Source organism: Mustela lutreola, chromosome 7 (assembly GCF_030435805.1).
Source record: "Mustela lutreola isolate mMusLut2 chromosome 7, mMusLut2.pri, whole genome shotgun sequence".
Lineage (NCBI taxonomy): Eukaryota > Metazoa > Chordata > Mammalia > Carnivora > Mustelidae > Mustela > Mustela lutreola.
In genome coordinates, this window is record NC_081296.1 from 120320764 (window position 1) to 120344485 (window position 23722).

General features: G+C 38.3%; 1 protein-coding gene across 3 annotated transcripts in view; it reads left to right on the forward strand.

Annotated features, from left to right (window-relative positions):
- Positions 1-23722, forward strand: part of RAD51B (RAD51 paralog B) — a 683490-nt gene that overhangs the window by 10377 nt on the left and 649391 nt on the right. For all 3 annotated transcript variants that reach the window (XM_059182417.1, XM_059182416.1, XM_059182418.1), the window contains exon 4: positions 3153-3269. In XM_059182417.1, the coding sequence (XP_059038400.1) occupies positions 3153-3269 (117 nt within the window). The remainder of the gene's footprint in view (positions 1-3152; positions 3270-23722) is intronic.

Here is a 23722-nt window from a genome sequence, read left to right on the forward strand (position 1 = left end):
TGTACTCCTGGGGATAAAAATACAGTATATGTTTATAAAAAAATAAAAAATTAAAAAAAAAAAAAGAAATTGAACTAAAAAAAAAAAAAAAGATGGGAGTGCCAGTGGAACCACATTGCCTGAAGCTCTGGATTGCATTTCTGGAACCACAAGCCCTTGTGTTTGCCTCTCCAGAATATCTATAAAATTGGTGGTATTGGTACTGTCCTTGTGGGCCGAGTAGAGACTGGTGTTCTTAAACCTGGCATGGTGGTCACCTTTGCTCATTATGGAAAAAAGCTGGAAGATGGTTCCAAGTTCTTGAAATCTGGTGATGCTGCCATCGTTGATATGGTTCCTGGCAAGCCTGTTCGTGTTAAGAACTTCGTCATCCTCCTCTGGACCATTTTACTATTGGTGATGTAAGACAGATGGTTGCTATGGGTGTAATCAGAGCAGTGGTCAAGAAGGCAGCTGGAGCTGACAAGGTCACCAAGTCTGCCCAGAAAGCTCAGAAGGCTAAATGAGTATTATCCCTAGTACCTGCCAGTCCAGTCTTAATCAGTGGTGGAAGAATGGTCTCGAAACTGTTTGTGTCAATTGGCCAATTAATAGTAAAAGACTAGTTATTGATAACAGTGCATCATAAAACCTTCAGAAGGAAAGGAGAATGTTTTGTGGACCATATGTGTTTTTTTTTGTGTGAGGCTGTTTTAAGTTATTAATTTTTAAAAATCAGTACGTTTTAATGAAAATGTGACCAAAAATCTGTTATAGAATTTTGAGACCCATTAAGACAAAAATTTAATGAGAAAAACCCCCCCACAACTCAGTCTTGAACACAGATAAGTGATTGGAAAGGAGCAGGAAAATATTGGTGAAGACCACTTAGGTATCTACTCCTATATTCCAGACAGAAAGTGGTTGTGACAAGCGTTTTTCATATGGTGTCAGTGCAGATAGCATTATGTGAGTTGTTCTGAGAGATATTTAGGAGGCAGAATGAGTAGCATTGGTGATTGTTTGCCAGTGGGTGGTGGTGAAATACAGGAAAGTGACAGATGAGTCCTTGATTTTTTGCTTTGGGAAACTGGGTAGTGCCACTTCCTGGGATAAGGAATGCTGGAAAAAGGATCAGACTTGATGGAGGCAGATCATGCATTTAATTTGGTACTTGCTGAATGTAAGGGGCTTATGAAACATTGAGTGGAGATACGAAGCAGGCAGTTCAATACATGGATCTGCTATACAACGCATACATACTGTTGTAGCAGTATGCGTTTGGGAGTCATTAGTGTAAATAAGACAATGAGATAAGCATATCCAAGACCAAGTCCTGAGTGAAGCCAACACTTTAAAATCAGATTAAATAATGATGCGTCTGAGAAGCAGCAGCCACCACCATAGAAGAAAAACTGGTGGAGTGGCATACCAAAATACTCCTTTTTGTTTCATTTATATACATACCATCATTTCTGATATTGTATACATACTATCATATCTTATCCTGTTCCTTCATTTTAGTCTTTTTTATATGTGTCACTAATTCTATTATTCTTTTTTTTAAAAAATATTTTATTTATTTATTTGACAGAGAGAGATCACAAGTAGACAGAGAGGCAGGCAGAGAGAGAGAGAGGGAGGGAAGCAGGCTCCCTGCTGAGCAGAGAGCCCGATACGGGGCTCGATCCCAGGACCCTGAGATCATGACCCGAGCTGAAGGCAGCGGCTTAACCCACTGAGCCACCCAGGCGCCCCTAATTCTATTATTCTAGTGATTAGTGCTCTTATAGTGGCAAGGAAGTACTTTAATGTTGACAGATTGGGCAGCCTTTATATGTTTGATAAAATGTCTCCAAGCCTATCTACCAGGCAATAGCCTGATGATATATTGTAGATAATATTCAGGCATTTCTAAATCAGATGCATACCAGATGACTTTTTCTGTAGTTTTTCTTTTCTTTTATTTACCTGAGTATAGCCTTAGAAAAATGTGATAATCTATGGTTTAAATGATCTAAGAATTTAATAGGTGAGATTGGAGAGAAGTGGGGACATTTGTGGCTTACAAATATTAATATGCTAGTTTTCCTACTTCTTCACAGAAGCAGAAGGACCTTGAATTTGATATATAGATTTATTAAGTTGTAAACTGGAAGTGGTTAGAAACTGTCTCTGTTTCTGTTCCCAGAGTTTATCATAGTATATGGCATGCATTAAGTACTCAGTATTTGTTGAAAATGAAGGAAGGAAGGAAGGAAGGAAGGAAGGAAGGAATAGTTACTCTTCTATGGCTTGATCTCAGTTTATTTGGGCAATTTAATAAAATAGTAATTTTTAATGTTAGAAATTATAGAGGTAAGCGTTCTTAAACATTGCTAGGTATGTAATCACATTAATCACATTTTAAAGGCCCCTTTTCAGAAGAAGGTAACATTCACAGGTTCCAAGGATTTGATGCAGACATTTCTTGGGGGTCCATTTCTCAGGCTACCATAGCTACCTTCAATCTATTCTTCACAGACCAACCTTGGTTTGAAAAGATAACTTGAGCATGCCATTCCTTCTTACTCTCCACATTGACCCCAGACTTCAACAAGGCTCTTTCGTGATTTGGCCCCTGCTTATTTCTCCAGCCCCATCATTGGCCCCACTGTGACCACACTCCATCTTTCAACCATTCTCACTTTTTATTTTTTGTAGTTTTTAATTAGTTTCCATTTTCTCCCTTTCTTTATGTGTTCTGTCTCTTTGGCAGGAATATGTGTATTTCCTTTGCTTAACAGCTATTTCACATTATAGCTCAGACATCCAGCTCCTCCTGAACTCTTCTTGGATCACAGAATTCATAGATGAGGTATATACTGTCTCTGTGAGTCCACTTTCCCTGTCATGGTGTCTCTGATAACTGTATTGTAATTGCCTGGTTTCCAGTCCTAATTTCAACTGCTGGGTGACCATAGGTACTGTGAGGGCAGGGCCTCTGTCTCCTGTCATATCCCCATATTCTGGCATAGTCTCTGGCATGGACTAAATATTCATTTAACAAATAAATGTTTGAGGAAAAGAGAGATGGATTGGGATTCCAGCTGCTAGAAACTGAGGTTTGGAGTGGGTTTCTGGTTTTTAATAGAAATGGAGATTGAAAAGAACATCTTCTTTTTCTTGTTCAGGCTTATGGGATGAAGATGCAGACGTCTGCTTCTCTCTCCCCAGCGTTCTTAGCCACAACCCTTTCTGCATTGGATGAAGCCCTGCATGGTGGTGTGGCTTGTGGATCCCTCACAGAGGTAAAGGAGAAACTTTCCAAATCTCCCACTGGCCTGTAACCTTCAGAGCCAGGGGAAAAAGTTGAGTTGAGAAAAATAGATTATTTCATACCTCAAGGGCATGGTTCTCCACTCAGGACCTAGTATAGTTGCTTTTCAAAAAATAAAGTTATTCAGAACAGTCCTTCCTGACCATGAAGTCTGCTTTGGTTGCTGTTTCTTAAAATTAACTTAGAAACTGATGAATATTATGGAATAGCATGAAGCGATTTGGGAGAATTAAAAAAGGAACAGTACTTAGTGTATGAGGAAGGAAAATTTGAAATTTTATTAACATGTGGGCAAATCATGGTATTAAACTGAAGTGAGCTATTTTTAGTTTCTGTTGTAGATAAAATTTGGTTCTAGGATGTGATAGGCTGTGTTAGTTTTGTGTTGTTGCACAACAAATTACTTCAAAATGGAGTGACTTAAAACGACAATTGGATACTTACTATTTCTGTTTCTTTGGGAGTGGCTTAGCTCAGAGATGTCCGTGAAGGATTCAGTGTCTTGAAGGCGTGTGGGGCTGGAGGATATTTCCAAGAGGGCTCACTCATGTAACTGGGATGTTGATGCTGGTTCTTGGTAGGCGGTCACAGTTCCTCTCTGAGTAGGCTCTCCACAGGCTGCTTGAGTTCCTCAGGACATGGTGGTAGACTTCCCCCTGGGTGAGTAATCCAAAAGAAGGCAAGATGGAAGTGGCAAAGCCTTTGATGATTTAGTTGTGGAAGTTACACACCATCAACTTCTGCCACATTGTCTTCTTAAAAAGCATGTCATTAATTACAGATCACATTCAAGGAAAGAGAAAATTGGCTTTACTTTTTGAAAGAATTATCAAGAATTCAAGGACATTCCTTTCTTTTTTTTTTTTAGAGAGGAGAAGGGGGGAGGGGCAGAGGGAGAAGAGGAGAGAGAATCTCAAGCAGGATCCATGTGGGGCTTGATCTCACAGCCCTGAGATCATGCCTGAGCCAAAAATCAAGAGTTGGACACTCAACAGATGTTACTTTAATACATTTGTATATTGTAATATGATTGCTGTTGTAGCAATATTTACCACATAATTATAGTACAATATTACTGTCTATATTCATTAGACTGCATTAGAGCTCTATGGCTTATTTACTTTTCATTACAAGTTTGTACTGTTAAACACCATCACTTTTAAAAAAAAATTTATTTATTTTAGAACAAGAGAGAGGGCACAGGTGAGATGGGAGGGAGATGAGGGGCAGAGGGAAAGAATCTCAAGTAGAGGCCATGCTGAGGGTGGACCCTGATGCATGGCTCAGTCTCCAAGACCCTGAGATCATGATTTGAGCTGAGATCAAGAGTCAGTTGCTTAACCAACTGAGCCACCTGGGTGCCCCAAACACCATCACTCTTATCTCCCCACCCCACGCCTTTTTAACCGCCTTTTTAATTTTATAGATTTAACTTTTTAGATTCCACATGTAACTGATACTCTATAGTACGTATAGTTCTATATACTCTATAGTATAGTATAGTTCTTTCTCTGACTTACGTTGCATAGTGTAATGTGCTTAGGGTCTGTTCATGTTGTTGCTCATGGGAGGTTATCTTCCTCATGGCTGAGTAATTTTCCATTGTGTATATATGCCCCATTTATTAGTATTATTTTTATTAACATAATGTTAATGTTATTAATGTTACAAATAATGTTATTTGTTTCAGGGGTACAGGTCTGTGAATCGTCAGTATTACATAGTTCACAGCACTCACCATAGCACATACCCTTCCCCAGTTTCCATCACTTAGCTGCCCCATCCCTCCAACCCCCTCCCCTCCAACAACCTTCAGTTTGTTTCCTGAGATTAAGAGTATCTTATGGTTTGTCTCCCTTTCTGGTTTCATCTTCATTTTTCCCTCTCTTCACCTATGATACTCTGTCTTGTTTCTCAAATTCCTCATATCACTGAGGTCATATAATAATTGTCTTTCTCTGATTGACTTATTTCACTTAGCATAATACCCTCTAGTTCCAGCCGCGTTGTTGCAAATGGCAAGATTTCATTTTTTGATGGCTGCATAGTATTCCATTGTGTATCTATACCACATCTTCTTTTATCTGTTCATCTGTCAATGGGCATCTAGTTTCTTTCCATAATTTGGCTCTTGTGGACATTGCTTAAATGCTGCATTTTTTTAAAATGCTGCATTTTTAAATCCATTCACCTGTGATGGACATTTAGGTTGTTAACATATCTTGGCTATTGAGAATACTACTATGATAATAATTGGAATGCAGGTATCTTGATGAAATAGTTTTTACTTCCTTTGGGTATATATCCAGAAGTGGAATTTCTGAGTTCTATGTAGATCTATTTTTAATTGTTTTGAGGAACCTCTATATTGTTTTGCATAGTGAGATTGAAGATATTTAGAAACTACCACAGTTCTTTCCCGCATGCTGCATTGGCATGCTTACTGGTCCACTGTGATAACTCACACACTTACCAGGATACTCCTGAAGAACTTCTTGCCTGAGACTTCTAGGGGCATAGATATTTTAAGCAAACAAGAGCAAACTCTGACTTTCTCATAGTCATGGATTCCAGTGTAGATTTTTTTTTCTTGAAAATGGGCATTCTGTTTTAGATACTATACCTTATTTTATGTCCTGTCTTCTAAGAAAGGTTTAAAAATGTGTGTGTGCTAGCTTAGAGGATGACTATTAGATAGTTGATAAATGAGTGAGCGAATCTTTAAAAGAAACAAAACCCCCTGCTGTTGCAGGGTACCGCCACCAGATGGTGCCAGAATCTTACTTTATGTAATCTTTTTGCACTCTAGCGGGATGTCTTCAAGTGAGTTTGTAATGGCAGTGTTCCACAGTTACAAAGTTACTTAAATAACAAAAACTGAATTTAAGATTAACTAACAACTAATTTAAAAAAATGTTTAAGTTTTAGAATACTTTTCAATACTTTTTCACTTGATATTTGTCAATTCTTTCTGAATCCAAGTGTTAGTTACCAGCCATGTTGGTGTTTTGTCATGATCTGCTTGGTGGACTTGGAGCACAGATGCTCTGACTGCTTTTTAGTGGCCAGTTCTGTACTTCCTGTTTTAGGTAGAGGTAGCTTCTTCAGTTGTTTCGGGATTTTTTTTCAGTTGACTATAAGGAGTATTTCTATTTACCTTTTATTAAAATTTATAAAATTTCTCCCTGATCCTATTTTTACCCTTCACTGAGATCTAATTTTTGTCCTGAATTTTTACCATTCCTAAAATTTTTTCCCCTTTAGTTTTCTTTTACTGTCTGTGACCTAAATAGGTGCTATGACATTTATTTAGTTTTGCTTTGTTTTGAGCTTTATTAAATCATTTCTGTGATTAATTCATATCATATTTCTTCTGTGAATTAATTTTTTTTTCACTTAATAATGTCTTCTAAGATTTAACCATGTTGTTTCAGTTGACAGGAGTATAATTCCCTTTTCTTGCTGTATCATGTTCCATTTTGAAAATATGCCACGATTTATTTATCTTTTTTCCTGTGAGTGAACATTTGGGTTGTTTCTAGATTGCTGCTAAGATAAACAAATCCTATGAAAATTGTACATGTCCCTGCATCACATGTACAGGTATTTCGCTGGGACAGGGATTGGTAAATTTCTGCCCAATGATCAAATCTAGCTTGGTGTCTGTTTTTGTAAACAAAGTTTTATTATAACACAACTATGCTGATTTGTTTATGTTTTGTCTGCTGCTGTTTATATGATAGAAGGCAGAGTTGAGTTAGTTGTGGTAAAGATCTCATGGTCTGTAGAGCCTAAAATATTTACTATCTGGATCCTGTCTAGGGTATCTACCTTGGAGTAATTTCCTGGTTATAGGATATGTGCATAATGCAATTTTGCAGAATCAGGACAGATTGTTTTCCAGAGCGGTTGTACCTGTTTGAATTTCTACCAGTGATGTTCAGGAATTCTTCTTGGTCCATGTCTTCATTCCTTGGTATTATCAGATTTCTTAATTTATGCCCATCTTTGGCATCTATGATCTCAGTTTTCATTTTCCTGATTTCTAATGAGCTTGAAAAATTTTTTCACAAATCATTTGGATATTTCAATAGCAGTTTTATTAAGGTACAATTTAACCACTGTAAAACCTCAATGATTTTTAATTGATAATTCAAGTAATTTTCTAGTAAGTCATCACCATAGTCCAGGTTTAGAACAGTTCCATCACCTTAAAAATTTCCCTCATGCATATTTATAGGTAATCCTTGCCTCCATCCTCAGCCTCAGGTACCCACTCATCTGTTTTTCTGCTTCTATCTATCTATATATTTGCCTTTTCTAAACATTTCATATAAGTGGGATCATCTAATATGTAGTCTTTGTGTTTGGTTTCTTTCACATAGTACAATGTTTTTGAGGTTCACCCGTGTTGTAGCCTGTAGTAGTAGTTTGTTCCTTTTAATTGAGGATTTGTATCCCGTTGTATGGCTGCAGCACATTTTGTTTATCCAATCCTCAGTTGATGGGCACTTAGATTGTTTCCAGTTTTCATCCAGCAGGAATAATGCTGCTATGAATTCATGGATAGGTCTTTGTATGGACATAGGTTTTTGTTTCTCTGGGAGATTACTAGGAATGAGTGGATAATGGATACACTGAACTTTTTTTTTTTAAAATATTTATTTATTTATTTATTTGACAGACAGAGAGAGAGAGATCACAAGTAGACAGAGGCAGGCAGAGAGAGAGAGAGAGAGGGGGAAGCAGGCTCCCTGCTGAGCAGAGAGCCCGATTCTAGACTTGATCCCAGGACCCTGAGATCATGACCTGAGCCGAAGGCAGCGGCTTAACCCACTGAGCCACCCAGGCGCCCCTACACTGAACTTTTTAAGAAACCCCAAGACTGCTTTCCAGAGTGGCTGTACCATTTCACATTCTCACTGGCAAAGTGTGACGGCTTGTTTCTCCGCATCCTCACTAACATTTAGTATTGTTTATCTTTTTGATTTTAGCTATTCCAGTGGGTGTGAGTGGTATTTCATTGTTGTTGTTGTTTTTTCTCCCCCTTGCACCACTGGGGGACGATAGGCGCCCCATCCTCACGCTCACAGCCAGGCTTGCTGTGGAATTGCCAATTTCATTGTAGTTTTAATTACACTTCTCTAATGACTAATGATATTGATAATGATAATGATCATGTGCTTACTGGCCATCTGTGTATTTTCTCTCTTTTTTAAAAAGATTTATTTATTTATTTTAGAAAGAGAGAATGCCTGCGGGTGAGCAGGGGGAGGGGCAGAGGGACAGGGAGAGAAAATCCTCAGGCTGACTCCCTGCTGAGTGTGGAGCCCAAGGCAGCTCCATCCCACAGCCCTGACCTCATGACCTGAGCCAAAATCAAGGGTCAGAAGCTTAACGGACTGAACCACCCAGGCACTCTCTTTTTTCTTAAGTGAAGAGCCCTAAGTGAAGGGCTCTTAAGTGAAGTGTCTAGTCAGATCTTTCGCCTATTTTTTAATTGGTTGTTTTCTTGTTACTGAGTTGTAAGCATTCTTTATATATTCTGGATACAACTCCTTCATCAGATATAGGATTTGCAATTGTTTTCTTCCAATCTGTGGCATGTCTGTTCATTGGTTTGTTTATGGCAGCTTTTGGAGTCCAGTCTGTCAGTTTTTTTCTTTTATTGATGGTGCTTTTGGTCATCTCTACAAATTCTTTGTCCAGCCAAAGACACAGTGATTTTTGCTATGTTTTCTTCTAAAGTTTCATAGTTTTAGGTTTTACATTTTGTTTATGATCTATTTTTTTAAAGATTATTTATTTATTTGACAGAGAGACAGAGATCACAAGTAGGCAAAGAGGCAGGCAGAGGGAGAGAAAGGGAAGCAGGCTCCCTGATGAGCAGAGGGCCTGACGTGGGGCTGGATCCCAGAACCCTGGGATCACCACGGGAGCCGAAGGCAGAGGCCTTAACCATTGAGCCTCCCAGGTGCCCCTGTTTATGATCTATTTTGAGTTAATTTTTGTGTAATCTATTGTGAGCTAATTGAGTTAATTGCATACTGTCTTTTAAAAAATATTTTATGATAGTTTGTATAAATTAGAATTATTTGTTTCTTGAATATTTGATAAAAATTTTCTGAAAAATTGTCTGATCTTGGTGTTTTCCTTGTGGGAAGATTTAAAAAATGAAATAAATTCCTTTAAGGCTTTATGGGACCATTCCAGTTTTCTGTTTCTTACTGAGTAGTTTTGGTGAATGATGTTTTTATGAATATGCCCATTGTCTTTAATTTTTCAAATTTATTGTCATAAAGTTATTCACTGAATTCTCCTCATTTTTAAATCTGATTTTAAAAAATTGAAAAATTTAAATCTGGTTTAATATGTGAGCTTATTCCCCTTTTCATTCCTAACATTACCTAGTTTTCTTTTTCTCTTCCTTTTTAAAAAGTCTGGGGCGCCTGGGTGGCTTAGTGGTTAAAGCCTTTGCCTTCGGCTCAGGTCATGATCCCAGGGTCCCGGGCTCGAGCCCCGTACCGGGCTCTCTGCTCAGCGTGTAGCCTGCTTCCTCCTCTCTCTCCGCCTGTCTCTTTGCCTACTTGTGATCTCAGTCAAATAAATAAATAAAAATTTAAAAAAAAAGTCTGGTGAGAGTTTAATATTATTATTCTTTGCCCTTTTTTTTTTTAATTTTATGATTTATTTGTCAGAGAGAGAAAGAGAGAGAGAGAGAGAAAGCAGGGTGAGGGGCAGGCAGAGGGAGAAGCAGGCTCCCTGCTGAGCAAGGAGTGTGAGGTGGGATTCAGGACTCCATCCCAGAATCCTGGGATCATGACCCGAGCCTCAGGTAGACAATCAACTGAGCCACTCAGGTGTCCCTATTATAGTCTTTTCAAAGGACTGTGCTTTTTATTGTTCTTTTTTGGTCCTCTCTATCTTTTCTTCTACTTCAATGATATATTTTATTATCTCCTTCTATGTAATAGCATGTTTTGTGAGATTATTTCTACCCCCAAAAAGTTACATTTAATCTATTAATTTTCAGTTTTTCGTTCTTTTTTTTTTTTTTTACTCTGCGCTTGTAGGCTATGAATATCCATTGCTTCATTTTTAAAATACAAAATGAAATTTATTTTATATAAAATTTATTTATATAAAATGAAAATTATAGCAGTTTCATTTTTATTTAGTTTTAATGATATTTTAAAATTTCCATTATGATTGCTTCTCCAATTCATGAATTATTTGGAATTTTTGAAAATCTAAATTACTTAATTAAAAAATTTATCTTTTGGGGCGCCTGGGTGGCTCAGTGGGTTAAGTTGCTGCCTTCGGCTCGGGTCATGATCTCGGGGTCCTGGGATCGAGTCCCACATCGGGCTTTCTGCTCAGCAGGGAGCCTGCTTCCCTCTCTCTCTCTCTGCCTGCCTCTCCATCTACTTGTGATTTCTCTCTGTCAAATAAATAAATAAATAATCTTAAATTAAAAAAAATTATCTTTTAAAAATTAGATTGTTAACCTAAATTCATTGGTCAGAGAACTTTATGTGATACTGACTCTCTGAAAATTTCTGGAACTTGTTTTAAGGTGTAATATGTGGTCAACTTTTATAAAAATACTCTAAGTGCAATTGAGAAGAATGATTATTCTCTAATATTTAAATGCTCTGCATATATGACCATTAAATTCAGCTTGTTATTTGGGTTGTTCAAATCTTTATCTTTACCAACTTTTTTTCTCAGCCCGACCTAATAGTAATTTAGAAAGGTTAAAATGTTGTTGAATTGACAAATTTACTTGTAGTTCTATTATTTTTTACTTAATGTATTTTGGGCCTATTTTATTGTGTTTTGACTTAACACATTTAGAATTGTCCTATGTTTTTAGAGAACTGAACCATGTTCTTGGTTCTTCTATAGCACTTGTCACTGTTAAAACTGTAGCGTTTGTATGCTTAATTAGTGCATGTCTTCCTCACTGGAGAATAAATTCCAAGTGGGCAGAGATTGTGTCCTTATAGTTAGATTCACAGGATTAGCATATGTAGGAGGTAATTAATAAGTATTAGTTGAGAGAATGAGTTTCTATTTAAACACTTACGTAGTGCTTGTTTACTGTAATGCTTTGGTTATTGCTATGTCTTTCATATTCTCTCCTTGGATCTTGAAATAAGCCAAACTTTAGTAATTTTTAATGTTATATTTATTTTGATTTGTATACCATTAAAAATGATCACAATAGGGGCGCCTGGGTGGCTCAGTGGGTTAAACCTCTGCCTTCGGCCCAGGTCATGATCTCAGGATCCTGGGATCGAGCCCCAGGGGCTCTTTGCTCTGTGGAGAGCCTGCTTCCTCCTCTGTCTCTGCCTGCCTCTCTGCCTACTTGTGATCTCTTCTGTCAAATAAATAAATAAAATCTTTAAAAAAAAAATGATCACAATAGTACCCCTAAGGAATATGAGTTTTCTACTTAACTGATCTTTTATTAATGAACATCAGTGATTCTTTCATTTTAGGAGTTCTTTTCTTAAATATCTCTAATATCTGTGTATCTTAGCTGCATATTTATAGATCTGTTAAATATTGCTGTTTAACAAATCATTCTGAAGTTTAGTGGCTAAAAACAACAAGAAAGATTTATTACCTCACAGTTTCTGTGAGTCAGGAATTCAGGAGCATCTTAGCTGGTTTTCTGGTTAAGGTCTCTCATGAGATTACAGTCAAGGTATTGGTGAGGCTGCAGTCATCTGAGAACCTGACTGGAGGTGGTGGAGATGCTTCCAAGATGGCTCACTTATGTGGCTGGGAAGTTGGTCCTGGCTCTTGTTGGCAGGAAGTTTCAGTTATTGGCCACCTGGACCTTTCCACAGGACTGCTTGCCTGTCTTCCTGACGTGGCAGTTGACTTCACCTAGAGTAAGTGATCTTAGAGAACAAGGCAGAAATGGCATTGTCTTCTATGGCCTGGCTTTGGAAATTACATAGCATTACTTCCGCCGTAGTCTATTACACAGACACACCTGTTACAGTGTGGGAGGGGAGTACAGAAGGGTATGAATACCAGAGTGAGATCACAGAGTGGGTCCTTCTTAGAGCCTGGCTATCACTGTATATGTGTGTTGATATATGTATGCATGTATGCGTGTGTGTGTGTGTGTGTGTGTGTGTGTGTAAGTCTTAAAAAACTTTATCACTTCTCCGTTCCCAGAGACTTTGTGGTAGACAGAATTCTGAAATGGCCTCCCAGAGATGCTGTGCCACAATGCCTGGAACCTGCGGATGTGATGAGCTAGCATTCCCGTTATTATGGCATATTCTGTGGCACAGTTGACTTTAAGACAGGGAGATCTACTGATCTGCTTCCATGGGCCCTTGAAAACTGAGCTTTCTCTGGCTAAAGAAGGAGAAACCAGAAAGATCGTGAGAAGGAATGTAGGTAGGTGGCCTCTCAATGCGGTGAGCAGCCCTCGGAGGATGGCCAGAGAGGAAACAGCTCAGATCCGCGGCTGCAGAGCAGGGGGTTTTGCCGCGCTGGCATCTTGGTCTTGGCCCGGTGAGACTGAGTGGAGAGCCCTGTCAAGCCCATCTGGACTGACTGCTAACCTACGGAAGCGTGAGAATCTACAGAAGTGTGAGATAAGAAACGGGTGTTGTGTTAGGCTGTTAAGTTTGTGGTAATTTGTTACAGAGTGATAGAGAACTAATATGGTATCACTGGAGGTGATACCATATTAATTAATTGCCTTGCATGATCTGTGTTTCTGGTTAAAAGGTCAAACCTAGAGTCCCAGATACGAGGTAGATGTCACATCTGGTGAGAGAGGTAAGGCAACTGGTAGGATAAACTTCGATGAGGCCTGGAGATGACAGAGGGAGTAAGAGTAAGTCTGGAAACATTCTGCTAGTGTTTTTATAGCTGCTCCTTCCTGATGCCCAGTTTTGATTGATGTGGACGTCGCTGAATCTGTGTAGGTGCAGTTACAGCACCAAGATCAAAAGTGGAAGTAGAGAAGCACTCCTCGAGCTGAAAGCAGAAGCAGCAGAGGAGAAATCAAAGAGAAACTGCCTCTGCGGAATCACAGATGAAACTGAACTGCGGGGCTTTGTCCCATTCCCTGGGAACATCACATTCCTTACTCGAGGAATATCTAAGCAGATAATTCGGCATCTGCTATTACTAATGATGGGTAGTAAAGATATGTTTGAAATTTAAAGTTTAAAAGTTTATATAATGTGGAGGTCAAACCACATGGTAGCCTTCTCATAGGGGATCATGTACATTAAATCAGTGTTTTTCAATCGTGTTTTCATTTTCTCCCCTTATGAGCTTTTTAGACATTTTTTTTTCTAATGAAGCTTCCTTCCCCATGGAATTTTAATGCTGCAGATACATTATATGCCTATTTATGTACTGTCTGTGTATCTGTGTTTTAGGTTGAAAAAGAATAAAATCTAACCCTCCCCACCCCCAAAGCAGGTTTCATCCTTGGGGTCAAGATCACCCCTACTAAGAATGTAGAATAAAGATGCTAATATGACTTGGTAAAATTAAGGTTGTATTGAAAGGGATCGCCAAAAAAAAGTGTTTTCATACTGCAATCCTGAGGTTACTGGACTAGAGAACTGGTCCAAACTCATGTCAACAGACGGATAAAAGGTCTGCATATCTTTGTTCAAGGGTACCTCTGGAAGTGTAAACCTATGAAGCCTGCCAAATCTTTACAGCATTTGAGAGGGACGATTATACCCAGATCCTTGCTCTAAATACTGAGAAAGGATGTAGCACGTTTTTACTATTTGTATTTCCTGACACATTTCTATGCTTTGTTCATGATTTAAGTAGACCAGTTGTCCTTGAACAGGTCAGTTTTGCTTTGGAAGTGACTATTCTACTATCCCAAAAAGGTAGGAGCAGGATGCCAGAGTCCTATTTTGGCATCCTGATTTTTCCTCAGAACAGTTAAATATGCAGTTCTTATTCTTTCTTATTGGCAAGGTTAGCTGTGGCCTGCAAGATCACTGGAGCTAATAGGGCAGGATCGTAAACTTAAGTGCCTTCAAGGACCAGGCATGTGATAGGAGTGCATAAACAGTGAAGTACAAGACATGAATTTTGATTAGTCAATTTTGGCTGCTTACACTGCTTACAACAGCAGCAAACACTTATTTTTCTTGCTCATGGGTGTGTAGGTTGGACAAAATGGGTCTCATCTCCTTCAGAATACAGCCAGGGTAGGTGTGCTCCATGGGTGACAATAGCAGTAGGATTGCTAGGGAGAAACTTCAATTCCCATTCCTTGACCATAATCCGCTGGTTTGTTTATCCTGCCCAGTGTTTTGAAAGGCAAGATAGTCAGGCCCCTGTCCTAATACAGGATCTTAGCAGGTGTGGTTGTTTGGATCATTGCTCCTAAATCTTCACTCACGTCCTGGTTTAGAAATAAATGTCTTTCTCCATAAAGATTTCATAGAATCTTTTATATAGCACATGTTATATGATTGTTAAATGGATGATGATGTCCCTTGATACTGTTGATTTTTTTTTTTTTTTTTTTTAACTGTGAAGCTTGGGGTACTTGTCATTTCCATGTCCTCCTCTGTTTTTCTGCTCAGTTCCCCTCCCTTCTTTTTTGTCCCTTCCCATGTACTTGAAAGATAGCAGTTGTTAATATGAAGTAAGAAGGAGTAGTGGAGAAAATCCAAGATATAAAACCTTCCACATGTTGATGTAATTTAAGATCAAGGTTTTTTTCACAAGGCAAAGTAGTACCTGGCCTTTCTGAGATTGAGATTTTGTTTGTTGTTTGTTTTAGGATTTTGAGAGTTAGTTATTTTTCAAATGAATTCAGTAGATCGAAGGCCTAATCATGTTTGTACATGATTGTAGAGCAAATGGAGACAAAAGATGGGTGAGGGGCATTGTTTAAAAAAATGTTAGGAAGTTTCCAAAGCTCTTTTCTCAGATCAGAACGAGACAGTCCTTAAATTTTCTCACGTGAAGTATTGGTTTGGCAGATGGTCCATCCTGTTGCCCCCATCTTCAGTGAGAGGAGAGTTAACTTGGTTAACTTGGTCCTGTCAGGTCCAGGTTTCACATTCATCTCAACCATTCAGTCTCTCTAAAGATTAGAATGACTAGGTTTCATTTTTACTTCAGTACAACTGGACTTTCTTTGCTTAGGAATAATTCTCTTTCTCCTTTAAACTAATTATTAATATTTGCTTTCCTGTTGATATTTGAGTGATCCTCACCACTGGTTATTTTCGTTCAGTTCTTTTATTTCTCTTATTTCTCAGGCAGGGTTGAAGCCCAGAATCTAAACTATATGAAGCTGATTGTATTTTACTGGTGTTTTCTGTGTGTAAATGTTGTATTCACACTAGAGTTTCCAAGAAACAACTAACCGAGACTATTCTGGTTTGGCATGTTCTCTCTCTCTAACCACCATTGGAGCTGAACCTGGGAACTGAACACAACTTGAAACTTTGTGGTTTGGCTGGGAGAATTCAGAGCTAAACTATCTGAAGCTAAAAATTATTAATGTTGAAATGTTTTAACTCACTAAGTAAACCTGAAAAAATAATGAAATTTAACTCCAGTCAGCCCATCAGAATTGCATGCAGCATAAATTTTTTTGAGTCTAGAAAGAGAGTGAAAAATGTATGAAGACGATCTGAGATTGCTATAGAAATTAGTTATTTTAGCTTAAACTAATGTAATTATCCAACTTCAAATGCAAAGTCAAAACAAAACAAACCCCAGAAATCTTATAATGTTATTCACATAATGTTCTATTTTTCCCAGTCTATGCTGAATAGTATGTGAAAATAATGAAGTAGAAAAAATGCCAGTTCTACTTGTTTAAGTTTTCAGATTTTTTTAACATGTTTTCTTTAAAGATGGAAAAATGAGAATACTTTACATTTTCATGAGACTTGATATATTACTGAATGTTTTCATGTGTATCATTTTAATTAAAATAGTGGCTTGTTTTACCTTTCCACTAAAAATCGCAAAGGATTTAAGGGGTTTAAGCTCATTAAACCCTTTAGGTGTGTAGGGATACCTGGGTGGCTCAGTGGGTTAAGCCTTTGCCTTCGGCTCAGGTCACAATCTCAGGTCATGATCTCAGGGTCCTGGGATCGAGCCCTGCAACGGACTCTCTACTCAGCGGGGAGCCTGCTTCCCCCTCTGTCTCTGCGTGCCTCTCTGCCTACTTGTGATCTCTCTCTCTCTGTGTCAAATAAATAAATAAAATCTTAAAAAAAAATCCCACTTGTGTGTAGATAGTATGTATAGAAAGGTAGTCCTCTGTTCCTCTCATTAGTTAAAACTCTGAAGAATAACTGTTTTTCATTTTCTAGATCCACTTACAACTTTCACTGACAAAAATTACTTTTCCTCTGATTTCTGATAATTAATTTGATCCATACCATCTTTGATAATGATAAAAGAGTGTTTGGGGCTCTTTAAAACTAGCAGTTTCCAAAGTGTGTAAGTATGGTCCATTAGTTTGTGGGGAAAAAAACCTTCTAACTTCTATTGGTATTTCAACCTAGAAAATGAAATAAAGCTTAATGAGTATTTTTTTTTAAAGATTTTATTTATTTATTTGACAGACAGAGATCACAAGCAGGCAGAGAGGCAGGCAGAGAGAGAGAGAGAGAGAGAGGAGGAAGCAGGCTCCCTGCTGAGCAGAGAGCCCGATGCAGGGCTCGATCCCAGGACCCTGGGATCATCACCTGAGCCAAAGGCAGAGGTTTTAACCCACTGAGCCACCCAGGCGCCCCTCTTAATGAGTGTTTAATGTATAGAGTGACACTGGCATCTTCACTTGGTCTATGTGTCAGACTGTCATATGTTAGGTATAGTCCATGAGGAAGTATTACAGAAGATTGACAGAGGCACCTTGCAGTACCTTTATTTTCAGCGTAATGGGATGAATTGTAGTTCTACATACCTACTTAGGTGGATTTTGGATTTGACCAAACCAAATCTCATAAAACAAACAAATGGCAAAAAGATTCCTGCGAAGAAACTGTATACTGGAGTCCATACTAATAATGTGCTAGGAGTGAACCACGTGCATAGACAAGTCAGCTGATGAATCTCCCTTGACTAGTGAAGTCAATCCCTGACAATCTAATTCCATCTGAGATGACATCCAAAATTTTTTGAAATTCTAAGGACAATTTGATATAAGGGATTATATTTATTACCCTTTATATTGAAACTTTTGTTTTTTTGTCCCTTGAAATACTGAGTAATAATAGGAAGCCATCATAATTAAGAAACACACAGGATAGGGCGCACGAGTGGCTCAGTCAGCTGAGCATCTGACTCAATTTCAGCTCAGCTCATGATCTTGGGGTTGTGGATCAAGCTCCCTGTCAGGCTCTGTGCTCAGCATGGAGTCTGCTTATCCTTCTGTCTCTGCTCCTGCCTTACTCCCATGCTTTCGCTCACTCATTCTCTTTCTTTCAAATAAGTAAATAAAATCTTTTTTTTTTTTTTTAAAGATTTTATTTATTTATTTGACAGAGAACATAAATAGGCAGAGAGGCAGGCAGAGAGAGAGAGAGAGAGAGAAGCAGGCTCTGCACTGAGCAGAGAGCCCGATGTGGGGCTCGATCCCAGGACCTGGGATCATGACCTGGGCTGAAGGCAGAGGCTTTAACCCGCTGAGCCACCCAGGCGCCCCTAAGTAAATAAAATCTTAAAAAAAAAAAACAAAAACTACACGGGATAGGAAGATAAACTTCCATAAGTATTTAGTGACATTTAAATTCAATATGTAGAAAAATATCACTAAAATTAATGATAGATATTTAAAAGCCTCTTTTGAGTTTTCTTAATAGTAAAAGGCCAAATGTAATATATTATTAATAATATTAGAGACACACTTATTCTTCCCGTTACAATAAAATGAATGAAATAAAGCAAAGAAAACAATACGGCAGCAACTTAAATGGATTCTTTTGTGGACAGATACTGTCAGAAGTTATATAGAAATAATTAGAGATTATTTGAAACATTAAGAATTAAAACAGATTATTCAATGTAGAAAGATGCTATATAAACTATGGAAGTTTCTACCATGACCTAGATGATCATTTTAGCTTGATTTTGTTTCAGTAACAAAATACAGGAAGAACTAAATTTTTTTTGTGTGTCATTAAACTAAAGATGGGTCAGGGAAGATATATTCTCTCAATAAGCTTCCCGAATTTAATACAATGTTTATATGACTTCTTGAATATGAACAATTTCTTGAACATAAAGCAGTGTTTATGAGGGAATTGCCTGGGGTGATGGTAATGTTTTGACTCATAGGGGTTTAGATTACATGTGTGTATACATTTGTTGGAACTCATCAAATGGTAAACTTAAGATTATGCATTTTACTGTATGTAAAATTTACCTTATAAAAGGAAAGAATCAAACATGTTAAATACATATTAATGATATACATGCTGAATTATTAAGGGAAAGCATGCTGAGGTCTCTGACTTACTTTAAAATGCATTAAAAAAACCGGACACTGAGACTGGCTCAGTGGGTGGAATGTGCTGTTCTTGATCTTGGGGCTCTAAGTTTGAGCCCCACACTGGGTATAGAGATTACTTAAAAATAAATTCTTTAAAAAACCAAACCAAACCTGGGATAGATTGATGAATGGATAGAGGGATGGGTTGTTGGATAGATTAGGGTAGTCTAGTCATAGTAGTAGTAAAAATGGTAGGTAAGTTGTAGGTATATGGACAGATGTTCTCTCTCAAGAGCTTTTGAACTTTTCTGTTGCATTATCCTTAGGCTATCTGTAGCAACACAGAAGTTGATATCAGATGTGTGGAGAGTGCTTCAGGATGGTATCAGCATTGTTAATTTTTATAAAAACCTGGTTAGTGAAGTGTGGAATCTCTCCAGCACTCTGTAGTGAGATGGGGACTGGCCATGAAGATCATTTGAATCCCAAGGGCTTCTTTGGTGATCTCACAGCAAAGAAAAGAGCTGTTGAATTCTACCCACTGAGGATAGGTGAAATGTGTTTTTAAATGAAAAGATATGTCAGATTTGCTGACCTTTTTTATATGAGAAGTGGCTATATAATATACTTCATAGGACATTAAAATTAACCAACCACCCAAATCAGTGGTATACTCTGACAACATCCCTTTAAAGTAAAGGTAATGTTTTGGGGTGCCTGGGTGGCTCAGTGGGTTAAGCCTCTGCCTTTGGCTCAGGTTGTGATCTCAGGGTCTTGGGATCGAGCCCCGCATCAGGCTGTCTGTACAGCGGGGGGCCTGCTTCCTCCTCTCTCTCTGTCTATTCCTGATCTCTCTCTCTCTCTCTCTGTCAAATTAAAAAAAAAAAAAATCTAAAGTAAAAGTAATGTTTTTTTTTTTTTTTTAAGAATTTTATTTATTTATTTGACATAGAGAGATCACAAGTAGGCAGAGAGGCAGGCAGAGAGAGAGGAAGGGAAGCAGGCCCCTGCTGAGCAGAGAGCCCGATGTGGGACTTGATCCCAGGACCCTGAGATCATGACCCGAGCCGAAGGCAGTGGCTTAACCCACTGAGCCACCCAGGCGTCCCAAGGTAATGTTTTAATAATGAGTGAGATAGTCAGTGCCTTTTTGAAGACAGATTAAAATATGGAGTGTGTTTTTTTTTTTTAATTTTATTTATTTGACAGAGATCACAAATAGGCAGAGCAGCAGGCAGAGAGAGAGGAGGAAGCAGTCTCCCCGCTGAGCAGAGAGCCCGATTTGGGGCTCGATCCCAGGACTCTGGGATTATGACCTGAGCCGAAGGCAGAGGCTTTAGCCCACTGAGCCACCCAGGCGCCCCCAGAGTGTTTTTAAGAATCATTGCTTGAAAATGTTTCTTTTATAATGTTATTTTTGTTGTCAAAGGTAACTGTGTTGTGAAAACTTTGTTATCTGCACACTTAAAAAACCTGTAGCAGTATTTGCTATACTGTTGAAAAATCTTCTAAATAAAGAATTATTATTTTTAAACCAATAGTTAAAAATCTTAAAATGCAGTATCTTTTGATTATGTTGTAAGAACAATTGATTGACATGAGGAAAGATGGAAATTTATTAGCCAAAGTTCAACAAAAACTTTTGCTAATTGATGGAAGTTATTGAAAAATGAAAATAGTAAGAATGAGTGATATATTTTAAAAATTTCAGTTCTTACGTTTTTGCAATTATCCCTTTCTTAACTAAACTGCCATTGCATGTAAATACTGAAATATTTGGAACTTAGGACCTGACATTTCAATTACTGAATGACAAATTCTTAAATAATAATATTATTTCATTTGTTATTTTCATTATTAAAATTGTTTCACTAAAAGTGTTAGGTTTTTATGAGAATGAAAAGATCTGGGGACACTTGGGTAGTTCAGACAGTTAAGGGTCGGACTCTTATTTTGGCTCAGGTCATGATCTCAGGGTAGTGGGATTGAGCCCTGCTTTGGGCTCCCTGCTCGGTGGGGAGCCTGTTTGAGAGTCTCTCTCTTCTTCTGCCCCTCCCCCTTGCCCCGGCTCAGGCTCTCTCTCAAATAAATCTGTATTTAAAAAAAAAAAGACCTGGGGATACCTGAGTGGCTCAGCCAGTTAAATATCTGCCTTTGGCTCAGTCATGATCTCCGGGTCTTGGCATTGAGCCCCATGTCAGGCTCCTTGCTCAGCGGGGAATCTGCTTCTCCCTCTCCCTCTGCCTCTCCCCCTGCTCATGCTCTCTGTCTATGTCTCTTACTCTGTATCTCTTTCTCAAATGAATGAATAAAATCTTAAAAAAAGTATGTGCAACTAATAAGATATGAGGGGCACCTGGGTGGCTCAGTCAGTTAAATGTCATGTCACCTCAGGTCATGATCTCGAGGTCCTGGGATGGAGCCTCACGTGGGGCTCTCTGCTCAGCTGGGAGTCTGCTTCTCCCTCTCCCCCAGCCACTGTCCCCCCCTTCACGTCCCCCACCCTGTTCATGTGTGCTTGTGCACATGCTCTCTCTCAAATAAATAAATAAAAATTTTAAACAAAATAGGGGTGCCTGGGTGGCTTAGTTGTTAAGCATCTGCCCTCAGCTCAAGTCATGATCCTGGGGTCCTGGGATCAAGCCCTGAATTGGGCTCCCTGCTCAGTGGGAAGCCTGCTTTTCTCGCTCCCATTCCCGCTGCTTGTATCCGCTCTCTGTCAAATAAACAAATAAAAATAAAGATAAACCTTTAAAAAAAAGGATATGAACTATTTTAAATGTCTTAATCCGTACTTCATGTATGCTTTATATTGTATAGAATGTATTAGTAAAATACTATGTATATAATAAATATGTGTACGTTGGAAGACCATAATAAATTTTGTTTGTTTTTGGTTGGTCAGACTATGTAATCAAAAAAGTTTGGAGACCCCTTTCCACTGATGACTCATGATCTGGCAAACTGTTATTGGTATCAACAATTTATTTTGAAAGTCTAAATCACTGTTTAGAGATTATAATAAATCAGCACATGGTTTCTAACTTGTGAGCTTTTGTTTTTTAATGTTGAGCCTTGATAAATGAAGGTTAGCTTAAGTTTAAATTTTTAGACTATGGTTCTCAAAAGTATACAACAGCATAAACATCATCTGGGAATTTATTAGAAATGTAGATTCTCAGGCCACATCCCAGACCTAGTGAACCAGAGATGCCAGTTAATAAGCTTGCCAGGCAAGTCCAGTGCTCACTTGTTTGAGAACCACTGGCACAAGTGATGTAGACTTATGGGTCATCCCTGCTTATTTCTCCCTACTTCATGATGTATGTAAGACAGCTTATTCAAATACTTATAGTTTAAGTCTTAGCTCAGACTTTTTTGTCTCTGATATTTTTTTTCTCTCTTCCTTCCCTCTTGTTCTTTCCCTTCCTTTGTGAAAAATTGTGTTACAATTATTAGTGTTACTTTTACAAAAGGGATAGTGTTTCGGTTCTTAATATTTGGATGCGGCAGCCAGTGTGACAAATAGCATATGTTTAAAGGGTATATATATATACACACACACACACATATATATATATATATATTTTTTTTTTTTTTTAAAGACCATTTATTTATTTATTTGACAGAGAGAGAGAGAGAGAAAGTGAACGAGGGAATACAAGCACGGGGAGCGGGAGAGGGAGAAGCAGTCTTCTCTCATTTGGAGCCCCATTTGGGGCTCCATCCCAGGACCCTGGGATTGTGACCTAAGCTGAAGGCAGATGCTTAACGGCTGAGCCACCCAGGCACCCCTAAAGGGGATTTTTTTTTTAACATTTTCAAAAGATTTTATTTATTTATTTGACAGAGATCACAAGTAGGCAGAGAGGCAGGCAGAGAAAGGGGGAAGCAGGCTCCCTACCAAGCAGAGAATCCGATGCAGGGCTCCATCCTAGGACCCTGAAATCATGACCTGAACCAAAGGCAGATGCTTAACACATTGAGCCACCCAGGCGCCCCTCAAATTAATTTTTATTCATTACTTCTAGTTGTACTTGAGAATTTCCTATTTTTTTCCATCTCTATCCTCTTGATTTCAAATTTTGTAATCTTAGAATAGCTTTCACCAACTAAAATTTCAAAAACACACTTCAAAGTATGAATCACCTAGAGTCAACCATTGTTGAATTTTGTTAACAGTTGCTTAATCTTTCTCTGTGTACACACACACACACACACACACTTTTTTTGCTGAAGCATTTGAAAATAAATTGTATACATCAGTACTTTTCATTCCTGAATTCTTTACTGTTCACAATAAAGATCAAAGTAGCTTTTTAAGGGACTAGTACAAAATTATTCTAAAAGGCCAACATATAAGAAATGCTAAACCAATTATTAAAGCCTCTTAAATATTTTCAAGTTCCTTTTATAAATGTCTTAATGAGAAAAAGATATATAACTCCCAGTTCTTTTTTTTTTCTTTTTAAAGATTTTATTTATTTATTTGACAGAGAGAGATCACAAGTAGGCAGAGAGGCAGTCAGAGAGAGGAGGAAGCAGGCTCCCTGCTGAGCAGAGAGCCCGATGTGGGACTCGATCCCAGGACCCTGAGATCATGACCTGAGCCGAAGGCAGCGGCTTAACCCACTGAGCCACCCAGGCGCCCCATAACTCCCAGTTCTAAATGTGTATATGCACCCTCTAGCCTCTCTTAACCAAAGCTTTTCATTTGAACTACAGAACACAGAGCATGATTTGAATGACTATTTTCTCATTTTTCCCCAAGATGGTATCTAACTAGTATCAATTAGGAGATATAGGGAAGGACTTAATTCCTTACAATGGATGTATTAGAATATTTAAGGAACATTCTAAGGAATGTTAAGATTTATTAAAGAACTCCAGGAACCCAGGTTAGTGGGACTGTGCAAGTGTCAAATTCTTAAAAGGATTTTGCTTTGACT